A 14,631-nucleotide genomic window follows, 5' to 3' on the forward strand; every position below is an offset into this window, starting at 1 on the left:
AGTGACTTTCTAAAGCCTCACATCCCTTAAACATTAGGTTTTGTCGGTGTGTTTTTATTTGGAATTTATTCAAAACACCAACTCATTGCAAAATGTAATTTTGAAGTTGAGGCAAAAAATATGACATATATTTGCACATTTTACTGATGCCCCTAATCAAAATTGTTATAGGTTATAAAATACCCCAATGATTGGCGATGCAGGACTAAAATTAATCAGAGAAGAGACTAATGGTAATCTTTCAAAAAATCCAAAGCTCAACAGGATGTCAACAGGACGATTAAGTCCACTGCATAAATCTGGCCTTTATGATGGAGTGGAAATAAGGACAGCATTTTTTTTTTTAAAAGAAAAACCACAAGAGGTATAGTTTGTATGCAGACATGGTAAATATTTCAAAGAAGGTTCATTATTAGGCCTCTGCAGAGCTGTGTTACTTTCTGAGGAATTAATTCAACCATCACACGCTTGAAACCTGCAAGACTTTAGCTGGACACCCATGGTCTAGATCAGGGGTGCCCAAACTTTTTGAGCACAAGATCTACTTTTTCTCTCACCAGCCGCCTGAGATCTACCTCATGACACAAAAACATAAAAATTGCTAATTAAACTCTTTTTACTTATTTATATGTGAATATGCATCAGTTATATCAGAAATAAAGTGACAGAAAACGTAATGCAGAAGCTGATTGCAGACCTGACGCCAGCAGGTGTCAGTCAGTCATGGTAGATCTGAAATTTGGATTGATGACCTCAGTATGAGAAACTACAGACTGAGGAACCAAAGAGCCCAGAAAAGGTAAAGGCAAATCTTCTGAAGTCGGGATATAATTAATTTAATTTCACATAATTATCTTGGTAGAATTTGTTAAAACTTATATTTGTCCTATTTGATGTTTGTTGTGACGCATGCTCACAAAGAACGGGGTAATTAGTCCAAATTTGTCGTTTATTGAATGTTCAGAAACTACAGCAGGTGTGATGAGCCACAGCAAAGGTAAACAAAGGTAAAACAACCCGAACAGACGATCAACTCAAAACCACTCCTACCTTTTTACTTTCTCTCTTTGTCGTTTAGCACACCCGTTGCCATGGCAACCGCCTGTGCTGAGCAAAGATTACATTAAAAACACAACATTCAGTCTGTTACGATGTCAGGTTTCCAGGCTTGATATTTATTTCTTGATTATTAATAAGCCTCTCATGAACACAGCGGTGGTCGAGTAGCTAATTTAAACTCCTGCTCTGCTTGTCAGTCGCTCTTTGAGTCGCTTTTTTTTTCTCCTTTTTTTTTTTTTTGTTAATGGAACCGAAACGCACTGAATTGCACAACACCTTGTTGAAACAATAATTACTGAGATTATTAATTTTAACATGTTTCGTTGACTTTTTATAATTATTCTTTTTTAATGAATCTACAAACGTTTAGGATCTTAGTGAGTATTTTTGATAAGCCTGTCAGAAGAGGAAGTTTTGCTCTCTGCAGCATTAGGTTTGTCACCTGCTGAGATCGACTCAAAACCTTTCCGCAATCGACCGGTCGATCGCGATCGACATATTGGGCACCCCTGGTGTAGATGAAAGCATATTAATTTGCTGGAATGGCCCAGTCAAAGTCTAAGCCGTAACCGAAATGAGAATCTGTGGCATGATGTTCACAGATGCTCTGTCCAGTCTGACTGAGCTGAATATTTTTTAAAGATAAATAGTTGGAGACGTGGAAAGAAAACATAGAAAATCTGATTTGAATATATCAAAGTTTGACGACGTGACATGATGAAACATAAATAAAAATTAAAGAGTTTAAATGCTTAAACAAGGCGGTGTAAACGGCGTGTATTTTTGGGGTCTGTAGGACTTCTGGATTTAGATTTGACAGTTTCTTTGTCCCTTTGCATCTGTCCCAGGTTCCTCAACCATGTCTGCAAGCAACCCTGAGGTTTTCAACTTTTACATCTACCTCCGCACACACCCGCTGCTCCTTCGCCGCCATTTCAGCTCTTCTGACAAAGCTAAAGTTGCTCTGACCACTGAAGTCCGCAGGGCCGACTCCATCAGCCTGGATGAGAGGAGACTCTTCTTCACGACTGCATACGCACACCTCCACGCCGGATGCCCCATGTTGGCACTTGAAGTCCTTTCCAAAATGCCTAAAGTTCACAAGCACTCCAAAGTTTCCCATCACGGAGTAAAAGACATTCCACATGAACTGAGCATCGGGAGCAAGAATGGGCCGGCATCGGAACCCGACTGGTCTCCGCCGGACCTGAACGGCTACCATTCGGATGGAAACAGCAACAGCAGGTCCGACTCAGTCTTGAGTTTCGATTGGAGCCAGCCGTCGATGGCGCTACCAGATGAGCCCCTGGATCTGAAGTGGGACAGCGACAAAGACGAAGAGGACGAAGATGAAGAGAACGTTTTGGAAAACAATAAAAAAACAGACAACAGCGTGTTTCAGGACCGACAGGACTCCATGGTGACTATCGCAGAAACGTTAAAAAGTGAGGAAAGCGAAGATGGCGATGACTTCATTGCTCCATCTGAAGACATCTTTTTGGCCCACCTTAAGTTCACCGCTTGCTTGAAGATCATGAGCAACGAGCTCCGGACTCTGTCGACGGGATACGAACTGGACGGAGGGAAGCTGCGGTACCAGCTCTGTCAATGGCTGGAGAGAGAGGTACAAATGCACACTTCCACATTCCCCCAAAAAGTTGGAGCGTTCCTCTGCATTGTGGAATTAACCTTTTGTAAATTTAAGTTCACCAAGTAAAACTTGGAAGTTGCATAACTCCTACTCATTTCTTCTTCTGTTCCTGTCATTGTTTCAGCGTTTTCTCTCTGTCAGTTCGTATAAACATCACTTTGGTTGAAACACCACTGCTTTTCTCTCATGCGAACAGTTTGATGTTTTGGTAAAATGCCTTGCTCTGTCTGTCATGCATAAATGATAAACTCACTCCTGATGAGTTGAATGTGAGAATAAATTTCTTATTTTTCTTTTACCCCCCAGGTTGTGTCTCACCAGCATGTTTGCAGCTATAAGCCTTGCTTACCAGAACGGTCCGTCTCGGGTGATGGCCCCGTTTCTGGCCTGGTGGAGGAGGAACAGGTGGGTGTTGATTGCTGGCTCCTTGCGGTGATATTAAATGAAGACAACTGCTCCGTCTATTTACTGACACGATTTTCTGGTTCTTTTTTTCCCCAACTATTGATTGTTTTTACCGCAGCTAGCTTGTGCAAGTCACACAATCGCATAAAAAAATCAATAGTTGGTTATATCCCAAGGAACAAATCGCCTTAGTTTGTTTATAAACATGTTTTTCTCGAATTCAGTTTTAAAAAATTGCAAATTTTTAAAACTCCCACTCATACAAGCTTATCGCTTGTATGAGAAGACAAAAGTCATGGAGTTTTCTGTACAACATGCTAATTGTAGAGTTCACATCCTGCCAAAATTTGCAATAAATCTAGATATAAATTGTAATTTTAATACCATGTTGCATAGTGACATGTCGCATATACAGAGTGCCAAATAATTTCTTCTAAAAACTACTAAAGCAAAGATGTTTTTCAGCCTGGCAGCCCCCGCAGTGACAGCCAGAAGAGCAGGAGGCTCTGGCTCCAGAGCAACCAGCCGTTACTGAGGATGTTTCTGAGCTACTGCAGCTTGCACGGTTCCCATGGTGGAGGACTGGCTTCTGTACGCATGGAGCTCATATTACTGCTTCAAGAGTCTCATCAGGTAAATAAAAGATGCACAGATGCAAACCAACAGGCTGCTGCTGGGCAAGGTTTGGCAGTGTTTTGAATAGTAACTGCAGCTCTTCCAACATAGACTGTTTTTGTTTTTTTGTGAATGTGAGGATGAGAAAGTCCAGCTGCTTTCTAGATTTTTTTTTCAGTTTGGTTTTCTTGGTAGATACCAGGCATTTGCTTCCCGGTTTTGATTTCAACAATGCTACTTACGCCTCAGTATTTTTTCACAATTTACAGAATTTCCTTATGAATGTGGGAGTTTCTGCACCTCCGTAATCAATTTTAGCCTTACTGTGAAGGAGAAAACACGATCAGCGTTTTCATCAGCTTATCGGTTGTATGAGAAGACAAAAGTCATGGAGTTTTCTGTACAGAGAGCTGCAACATGCTAATTGTAGAGTTCACATCCTGCCAAAATTTGCAATAAATCTAGATATAAATAAATTGTAATTTTAATACCAAATATTGCATCTAAAAAATTAATAAGAATGTTCCCATCTTATTTGATCAGTGTGCCAAATTAATGTCATTTTCAACTATTTAAATTTAACATTGGCACTATTTATTTTCTGTTTTATTTCCAATCTTATTTTTTTCATACCCTGTATTTAATATTTTCAGTTACTTTTTTTCTTAGCACACATTGATTTATTCCCTGCTCTGTTTGTTTTTTGCCTTTTCTCCCCTCCTGTTTTTTTCCTTTCTCTGTCTACAGATATTTTTTTTTCCTCTTTTCTTTTGCCTTCTGACTCTTTGCAGAGGGTAAAGTAAAAGAGGGGAAGTGGAGGTGGGCAGGAATCCAGAGTCGGCTTTTCTCATAAGAGAAATGTGAAAGCTTGTTGCAATAACACCCCTGAGCCAAGAAAGTGTCTGTTACTGTTACTAGATGTTGAGTGTCACTCACAAGTCTAATCACATAAACAGTAAGGCAAACTAGGTTAAACACTGACAACTTGTCTGGTGAATATGACATAATCAAAACTTATAAAGTAAAATTTTATTTCTGCATATTTCTAAATAATAAACGGAGTAGCAAATGTTTAAACTGACCTGAATTAGCTCTTGTAGGCATTTAACTGCTTCTACAGTTTGTCACCCCGCAGCTGATTACATATATTTGCTAACTAATGAGCAGATTAGCACAGATGTATTTTTAAAACACATTTACGAAGCTGTCTAAAAATAGTGAATTGTTTTGACCATTTTTCCATAATTTAGACACACATTTATGCTTATTACTACATCCTTTTGAGGTGATTATTTGTACACCTCCAGCAATGAGCTGACAGGATGTGCTGTAAGTGTCCAAACACCTGCTGCTTTAAGACTAACGAATAAAACGCGGGGTGGGAAGTAAACAACCCAATGAGGCGACATGGGATCTGTGTTTGTAGCACAGTCAATGGGCACAGGGAGTCCTCCTCGCGCTTCTGCTTTGATTCTGAAATAAAATACATTTCTGCTCCCCCAGCTTGGGTCCCTTAGTTGTCAAATTTCCTCGTTGTTGAGGAAATGTTCATGTTCCTCCTTTGTGTTTACTTCAAACGGTGTGAAGAGTTCCTGTTAAGTAGGTTAGTGAGAACTGAGTGTGATTCATCGAGGGTGAAGAAAATGAGTCTTCCTGGTATTTTTATACGCAGAAAGTCATGTTTAGAAATATAGTACACACCAGAATCACACACCTCTCTACTGCCAATGTTTTCTTCTTTTCTCTTTAACTGTCAATCACACACACAGAGAAAGATACTTGTGGAAAGTATGTGTGGCATTTCCAGGAGTTGGCTCATCTTGACTTGATTTACTTCATTGCTGAGGAAATGCTGCTGTTTTGAATGTTTAAAGATGTTGCCCACAGTTTTTTGTTCTCTTTATGAGAGTTTCTTATTTATAGTCTTCTAAAACATGGAGAAATTTGATAGAAGACTTTAAATGACTTTAGTTAGGACAACTGGCTGCCTGAAGCCAGTTGTCCTATACCTTCCACTTTACAATTATTTTTTACTTCATGTTGATCTGATAGTTTCATTAGAACAGGGGTGCCCAAACGTTTTGAGAGCAAGATCTACTTTTTCTCTCACCAGCCGCCTGAGATCTACCTCATGGCACAAAGACATAAAAATTGCTAATTAAACTCTTTTTACTTATTTATATGTGAATATGCATCAGTTATATCAGAAATAAAGTGACAGAAAACGTAATGCAGAAGCTGATTGCAGACCTGACGCCAGCAGGTGTCAGTCAGTCATGGTAGATCTGAAATTTGGTTTGATGACCTCAGTATGAGAAACTACAGACTGATTGGAGGAACCAAAGAGCCCAGAAAAGGTAAAGGCAAATCTTCTGAAGTCGGGATATAATTAATTTAATTTCACATAATTATCTTGGTAGAATTTGTTAAAACTTATATTTGTCCTATTTGATGTTTGTTGTGACGCATGCTCACAAAGAACGAGGTAATTAGTCCAAGTTTGTCGTTTATTGAATGTTCAGAAACTACAGCAGGTGTGATGAGCCACAGCAAAGGTAAACAAAGGTAAAACAACCCGAACAGACCAACTCAAAACCACTCCTACCCCCTCTTTCTCTGTCTGTCTCTCTCTCGTTTAAGCACACCCGTTGCCGTGACAACCGTCTGCGCACCACAAGCCGAGCAAAGATTACATTAAAAACAAAACATTCAGTCTGTTACGATGTCAGGTTTCCAGGCTTGATATTTATGTCTCGATTATTAATAAGCCTCTCATGAACCTATGTTGAGTGGTTGAGTAGTTAATTTAAACTCCTGCTCTGCTCGTCAGTCGCTCTTTGAGTCGCCTTTTTTTTTTTTTTCTGTTAATGGGACCGAAACGCACTGAATTGTGCAACACCTTGTTGAAACAATAATTACTGAGATTATTAATTTTAACACCTATTGTTGATTTTTTTAATAATAATTCTTTTTTAATGAATCTACAAACGTTTAGGATCTTAGTGAATATTTTTGATAAGCCTGTCAGAAAAGGAAGTGCTGGAAGAATATACTTTAAATAAATTTGTGGTTGAAAAGTTCAAGTGATATGGACAAGAGCTACATGTCGTGCAGAGGACACAGTAGACAATTGTGTCCCTTTGGACACAGTGGTTTCCTGTTTGTAGTCTGCTTTATGATAAATGTGCACACATTGTTCACGAAGGCACATTTGGATTCATTCCCTCTGTCTGCAGGACGACTCCCTGAAGTCTGCGGTGGAAGTGAATTCCCAGCCTACCTCTATCCCGCTGCTCACGGCCTGTACGGTCAGTGTAAAGACGGTGGTGGCCAACCCCATCGTCCATCTGACCAATCTGACCCACGACATCCTGCATACCATCAATGCACTCGACTCTCCTCCACATCCGGATGTCGTTAACAACGAGGTATGGCAGTTTATTCTTCCTCATTCGATACTGTATATAGCCTTTTGAATGTGAAAACTGAAGAAAACTAATTTGCATTGGTGTCTCTAACTGGCTGAAAACGGGTGGCCCATTTGTAAATTAAAGGCCAAAACTAATAGGGGTGCGCAGATTGCAGTTTTCTGATTACCAATCTCTAAAGAGCCTGACCTGCTGATTCTGATTTTAGCCAATACCATTTTTTTGTCTGGAATATTGCTAAATATAGCAATAAAGTGGCTGAGTTGGCAACAGTGGGGTGACTATTGTTAACTGCAGACATGGTGGGCCGGTCTGTCAGTCAAACCTCTTACTGCAGAGCAGAAAGGACAGTGACAGATTTTTAAAAAAAACCTTTGCCAAAGTGGATTAGATCAAGGGATAAGATGCTTCACATCTGACTATCAGCCAATCTTAGATCTTCTAAAATTAAGGAAATTGGCGCCGGTACAACGGTGCAGACCTGAAGCTAACATTTGTATTGTTACTATTCCGCTTTATATTTTTCAATAAATATATTTTTAATTCAAAACAAAATATTTACCTGAACAGAAAAAAAATGTTACCCATGTGCATCTTCCCCTTTTCAGATCTATGTGATGCATACCTTGGCTGCTTCCTTGTCTGCATGTATTTATCAATGTCTTTGTGACGGACACAAATACAGGTGAGTGTGGCAGAATTGTTTCTCTTTTATTATAATCCATAACTCTGAACAAAAGGAGCCTATTTAATGTATTTTAGTCAAATGTGAAAAGGCAACTTCTATGATCAAATTAAATATATACACTACCTCTTGAATTTTGCAGTGGTTTAACATCAGCTATAATTGACTTCACCTGTTTTAAAGTGTATATATAAAATGATTACAGGTTTTGTAGAGAAGTAAATGAAGGTTGATGTGATCTGGCCTGAGCCTCATGAACAACATATGACTGCACAGTTGCGTCACATGCTTTGAAAAGAACAACATCGCCTGACTATTCATCCTGCTTCACACAGCTGGACCTCTCTGTCTTTGATTTCACCACTGCTGTCTCACATATACAGCATGGGAGAGGTTGTTGCCTTTATGTATTTCCTGTTACCATGGCGATCATCGCGGCCTATATGATCAGCTTGCTGAAATGATCTGTACTGACAGATCCTCCTGTCTGGATTTTAAAACACGAGTGTTTTAAAACCTTCACAATACAATGTTTTGCACCTTTTCTCCAGAGTTCTGCATAAAACGGTGCAAACTCTACTTCATGCCACCAAGGTTGACGAAGTGTTAGCTCCAGGCTAGTGTCCTGCCTGCTCCCATTGCTTTAATCCCTTATTGGTCTCCAGGTGATTCCTTCAACCAGATTCTCACTTCCAGAGCGATTAACCTTCACTATAAATCCAAATTACTACCTCGTCACAAGTAACCCGACTGTTAATATTCGAGCCAGAACATTTGTGTCACTTCATCCATGGTGTTTGAACTGAATGATTTCAAGGGCTGCTGGTGCTGAATAATAATTAATAAGGCAGCGACACGGCTGCTGGTAACAAGGACGTGTTGCATAATGGGAGGATAATACACACTTTCAATTGAAGTAAAGACTGCATATATAGCTGAGTATTTTTTTTACTGGGCTTTTGCAAAAAGCTGCTGTAAAGCAAAATAAAGAAATGCAGGAGTATGACGGGCACTTGTCTGTTTAGATCATGTGGAGTATAAATTATGAAAACTTTAAGGATGCTTGTTGACATTCTTATTGTAAATGCTTAATTATGTGTTTTGGTTCTTTTGCATGGGAGGGCAGCATTGTTTATTTAAGAGGCTGATGCACCATAGCTTCCAATCAGGTTGACAAGAACGGAGTCGGATTTAAACTTCAGATGAATTCCTATGCGTGGGAGGCCATTTTTAAAATAGCCTGTTTGGCTTAAAGCTGTGCTGCTTTGTGTGCTGCTGTCATGGTTTTGTCAGAATCCTCCATGATGATTACAGTTGCATGAATGCTTTACCAGACTGGAGCTTAAAGTCACAGTAGAAATGAATTAGGTGCGTCATGTCTTAAGGAGAAGAGTTCTTTTCTTTCTTACTATTAAAGTTCTCTCCCCTTACTTATTTAGCTTTAAGTAAGTCTCAAATTAGGTAAGTTTTGTCAAATTTAAACACCATGTGTCATCATTTTTACTATTCAGTTGTGTTTGCGATCGTAGCTGATAAAAGTTAATTTGTTTTCCGTCTCCAAAATTGAGAAGTAGTGCAAAGCAGCTTGATTTTTTTTATCTTGCTTCAATACATAACCCAGTGATCATGAACAAAAATAATATTGCCCCAGTCCTGCAGCTTCAATGAGAGTTCATAGAATGAAGATTTATATTGTCATTTATCCAGCGAGGTGGAAGAAATCAGGCGAAAGAAGGTCTGGGAACAATTGCTTATAGAGGTAACAAACTGGCAACCTACACAGAAATTTAAAAATGTTCTTAGTAAGCCCAGGATGTTTGCATTTCTCCACTGCAATAAAGGACCGTTTTTGACAAACTAATTTAAAAAACTAAAATCTAATTTTTGATTCATTTCTGACAGCAGTGTAACTCTTGTATGCAGAGCAATTGGAGAGCAATTAAAGATTTAGTCATTTAATTTGAGGAGATAAACAAATATGATGTACTGACAAAATTGTATTCTTATCCATTTTTTCTGTTTACCTTTCAGTTATTCATTATGCATAAAACACAAATGTTACTTTGGAAGTTTTGTCTTGAATCGGTCCATTTCTTTTCTTTTTTCTGCTCCTCTGACAGCCATGTGAACCATTTCACCGGGACTGTGTATCAGAGTGTTTTACTGTCTCAGAGGCAGGCGGTGAAAACCGTCAACTTGGGTGAGGCTGTTCAGCCAAATACTTCTCCTGCTCAGTGGCCTGGTAAGTCCCACAGATTCAACTTTCAGCTCGGTTTAAAAGAATATTTTAAAGTTTTTTGGGGGGTTTTCTGTTTCAACAATTTAAAAAAAAATTACTTCAGCACCTATTTCTCTCCTTGTGTGGCATTGCATCGCATATATTTCTCACATCTATACAAAACGATCTTAACTTTATTGGTGTACTTTGTAAGAAAATAAATGTGATTGCCTATCGGATTCAATTTCACTATAAATTTTAGGCATTCAGGTTTTTCTGGCTTGTCTTTCATTTAGCTGTGGTTTAGTGTCATTAAGGTCTAAAAATGAATAAAGGAAAATGGCACATATTAATAATATAACTAAATCAGAAATTATATCCCAAAATCCTTAAAACTCATACTAATACTTTGATGACAGAAACTTTAAGTTGCTTCTAAATGTTTAGTCTGTGTTGGCTTTAATTCCACTAAACTTGAAGCAAACATATCACCAAATACAGATAAATGCACAACAAGGACTCTAAAAGCTGTTTTTGTCTTAAAAATTTATTTTAAAGTTGCATATCTGCTTTGAAAACCAATAGAAAGGCCAATTGAATCCAGAGTTTTTTGACTTGCTATTTAAACTTTAGTTTTGGGCTATGTATTCATGTGATTGTAGAGAATATAGCAAATAAACATTTCTCTTACTGAGTAGATTACATGTTTAAAGTTTCAGTATCTTTCTTCTCAGTCTTTTTATTTGAAGTGGAAACACTGAACTCTAGCACGATAATTTGATACATTCCAGCAGATATAATAATGGACAGAGCGAAGTGAATTATTAGCGCCGTCAATATTTTCTTTCCCCTTATGAACATTGTGGTTGTGACATAATTAAAGCAAAACTTAAGGATGTCATGAAAACATTAGTTTTTGCTTACTCTGCAAGTAGAGGATAATTTAGAGTAAACCAAGCAACATTTTAGCAGAAATGTTTATTCTCATCAGACACTGCAGGCTGTCAGTGTAGATGTTTTATTGTTGCATTAATTATTAAAGATCTTTCTTTGCTGCTGTCCATCTTTTTAATAATTCATTGCGTGGCAGTTGACTGTACCAACGTCAGACCTTCTGATCTCCATTTGGATTTTATTTAGATTTAAATGTTGTCTTTGAGCTGGAATCATTTATACATAAATATTTTATTCGGTCTCTCTGGCTTGGGATGTGTCTGCTGTCTGTTTTTATTTATAGATCTTTGGTGGTGGTAATTTAGTAACGTGCAGCAGAAAATCCTCAGAGGCATTAAGAAATGTTTCAGCTTAAGAGAAGCCAGTAATGGCTTCCTGTTGATGTTTTAATGACATAAACTATCCTTATTGTATGTGTTGGGAACAACCATTTATAGTCATTTTAAAAGCCTATTTTGTTCTCACACGTTGATCCACTCCTGAGATCTAAAGGATTTCTGATTAAAACACACAATATTACTAACATAAAAACTTTTATTAGAGCGTCCCTTTTTTAAATCATGTGTTTAACATGGACATATTTGTCCTTGGTGCAATTTATTGGATTTAAGGCCCTTCTTGTTCCTGTTCTGTATTGCTGATGCATTTGCTTTAGGAGGGAGCAGAAGATTAGGATGGTGGCATCCAGCCTCAAATACATAGTGGTCATCAGTTAAGATGATCTAAATAGAAGTAGAAACATGTAAAAATATGGTTGACTACTGTAATGCTTTAAAATATTTTCATTGATTGAGAGGGGCATAGTTAGAAAAATATATAATTATGAAATGGATATTATTTCTTTCTAAATTAATCCTGCTTTTATCAACATGTCCTATCAAAAGTAATTTAAAATCTAAAAGACTCTGTGCTGTTGCTTAAAGTTTTCAGACACAAAAATGCTTAAATTTTCTTCCCTTTGCAATTTTTCCATTTTGTTGTTTCTCCAGGTATCGCCTCTCTTATTCACCTGTTGAGCTCCGCAGGTGAGGAGACCCAGCCGGGTCTGGCTGTGCTGCTCTGTGAGATCCTGACAGCAGTCTTCCTCAGTCTGTTTGTTCACGGCATGGCCACACACTCCAGCAACGAGCTGTTTCGCATCATGGCTCACCCACTCAACTGTAAGCTTTGGATGACTGTGTTTGGAGGAGGCGCCCGTGTCCCTGTCATGGATAAAGCCAGCAGTCCAGCAAGAACTCCGCCTACAAGTGATTGTTTTGCATTTTTTGGGGGGCATAGAGGCTAAATGAAACATAGCTTCTTCAAAACAAATTATGCGTGGCTTAGTATTGTTTTTGTTTTGTTTTTTGATTGGTTGAAACATGTTTAACGCTTTTTTTTTTTATCAGCCTCCCCAAGTGGGTTGGACCAGAAACCACGACGATTCAAGCTTCTGTCATCCCGCAGTGGATCCAAGGAAGAGTCTGGAATCGAGCGTGAAGGACCTTGCAGTCCTAAGATTGTAGTGGAACAGGAAGCGACCTCCATTTTCAAAGAGGATTTTGTTCCTCCAGATCTCAGTATTTGGGATTATTTCATTGCCAAGGTAATCTACTGCACAGACAACAATGAGCAAAAACTCATGGCTCTTCTTGCTCCTGCAACTGATTCCTTCTTGCCTCTGTCCTTCCGCCTCTCAGCCTGAGCTGCCACCGTCACAAAACAGAGTTGAGTATGACTCAGAGGAGAGCCAGGACAGCCAGGATGAAGATGATGAAGACCTTGAATCTGAAGATGTGTTTGAGCCCAACCTGCCACAGAAAGAGCATTCAAACCATAATTCATACAGGTGACATAATTTATACATACTCTGTGTACTGTGACTCATCTTCTCCCCTCAAAACAAGACGCTTAGATTAATCCTGGATGTCTTCACCGAGCCTCGTGTTTCTCCTTTCAGTTGTTTCCATTGGAGCTTCCTTGAATTGCTGCTCCACATTCAGCTTGAACACCGCATGACGTCCCTCCATAACAATCTGATTTGTCATGACTTCTTTTCTCTTTAAGCTGGTGTTTGATGCGCCTGGCCATGGTACAACTGGTGTTGGTCAACCTCAAGTCCTTTTACCCGATGGCAGGGTATGATCTGTTGGGTAAGTGCTAAAATACTCTGCATGCTAAAACAAATAACATCCAGGATGGAGATGAGTGCTGCCCTACTTCATTCTGCCTCACTCAGCTAATCTTGTTGCCTCCTCCTTTGTGTGCGGCTGCTTTTTTTAAACACAGATTTGCCTGTGGCCTCGCCTCTGTGTCACGCTGTGCTGAAGACGCTGCAGCGATGGGAGCAGGTGCTGCAAAAGAGGCTGGAGCTGTTCGGCGGCCCTCCGGCAAAGTACATCTCCACTCACCTCCAAGACGAGATCCCAACTCCTGGCCCCGCCCTGCTCAGACACAAAGCCCTGTTTGAGCCATCCAACACCCCCTTCAGGTACCATCGTTTTATAGGTTGAACTAAAATGATCAATTTCTTTTTTTTTTCTTCCTCTGTCTTCCTCTGAGGTGAAGACAGAAGATGAGTTTGCTATTGTTTGTTTTTTTTTTACATATAAAATATTCTTTGATTTGTTTGCTGTTGCTGTTTTTTCCCGTTTCTCCCCCATCTTTGTAAGCTGTATTTTGACAATGAGTTTTTAAATGTGATTTTTTTTTTTTGCATTAGCTTTGTGCTACTAATTAATCATCACTCAGAAGAATGTATATGTTTTACTCTAATATTCTTATTATTTTTCCCAGAAGCAGCCACCACTCGGTACTGCCGGTGAAGCGTTTATGGCAGTTCTTGGTGAAACAGGAAGAGGTGCAGGAGACTTTCATTAGGAACATCTTCACCAAGAAACCAGGCACAAATCAGGTGCGTCACATTTAGTCTACAACCTGCTGCATGAGACACGCTTTATTTTAACCCTCACTAAGTAGCATATTTACCATTTACCACAGTGCATCTGCATGAATCCCCGGTCAGATGGCATCATTAAATCCATGTTAATGCCTTTGTGCTTTTTGGGTGCTGCATGCAATCCACATGTATCATAATTGCCTTCATTAGCATGTTGATGCTTCCATTTTGTATGCAGATAATTACACGCTGAGCTAATAACATTACAGTAAATCAAAGTTTGTGAATTTGCATGTTTTATCACTGGTTGTTGTGTGTTTTGTTTGTGCTGGTCTACCCTTGCGCTGCTCCCCCAATCACTAAAGTCGGTTGAGGACCACACTGACAGTATGAAATATTCAGGAGTGGAGGAGGCAGGAAACAGTCAGGTACTGCTACTTATTGATCAATAATTGCTTATGATGTGGGAGTGGGATGAGTGAGATCGACTTTGGTTTCAAATCTCAGAATTTTTTGCAACACTTTTATTAGGTCAAAACTCCCCAAGATGAAATGCTTGCTTTAAAATCTTTGACCAAGGATCCACCGATCAAATGTTTTATGGTCCAGTGCGGGTCAAGCTGAAAATTGTCTGATTTTGGTCACACCCTTGGTTATTTCTGGTCCTTTGCTTTATAAAAAAAAAAGCAGTGTTACAACAGGTTCTGAGAGATGTGATAATTAATGTAAAAATGAAAT

At 39.0% G+C, this 14,631-nt stretch overlaps 1 protein-coding gene across 5 annotated transcripts in view; it reads left to right on the top strand.

Annotated features, from left to right (window-relative positions):
• The window catches only part of dmxl1 (Dmx like 1), a 62,224-nt gene that overhangs the window by 29,001 nt on the left and 18,592 nt on the right, over positions 1-14,631 (top strand). For 3 of the 5 annotated variants that reach the window (XM_088008776.1, XM_088008778.1, XM_088008777.1), the window contains exons 29-41: positions 1,908-2,683; positions 3,017-3,115; positions 3,581-3,748; positions 6,967-7,158; positions 7,767-7,843; positions 9,964-10,085; positions 12,005-12,262; positions 12,404-12,600; positions 12,695-12,843; positions 13,062-13,147; positions 13,284-13,485; positions 13,791-13,908; positions 14,259-14,321. In XM_088008776.1, the coding sequence (XP_087864902.1) occupies positions 1,908-2,683; positions 3,017-3,115; positions 3,581-3,748; positions 6,967-7,158; positions 7,767-7,843; positions 9,964-10,085; positions 12,005-12,262; positions 12,404-12,600; positions 12,695-12,843; positions 13,062-13,147; positions 13,284-13,485; positions 13,791-13,908; positions 14,259-14,321 (2,507 nt within the window). The remainder of the gene's footprint in view (positions 1-1,907; positions 2,684-3,016; positions 3,116-3,580; positions 3,749-6,966; positions 7,159-7,766; positions 7,844-9,963; positions 10,086-12,004; positions 12,263-12,403; positions 12,601-12,694; positions 12,844-13,061; positions 13,148-13,283; positions 13,486-13,790; positions 13,909-14,258; positions 14,322-14,631) is intronic. The other 2 variants (XM_088008779.1, XM_088008780.1) reach the window with 2 other exon arrangements.

This window comes from Poecilia mexicana, unplaced genomic scaffold (assembly GCF_051168715.1).
Source record: "Poecilia mexicana isolate PSO_F unplaced genomic scaffold, ASM5116871v1 scaffold_9, whole genome shotgun sequence".
NCBI classification, from domain to species: Eukaryota; Metazoa; Chordata; class Actinopteri; order Cyprinodontiformes; family Poeciliidae; genus Poecilia; species Poecilia mexicana.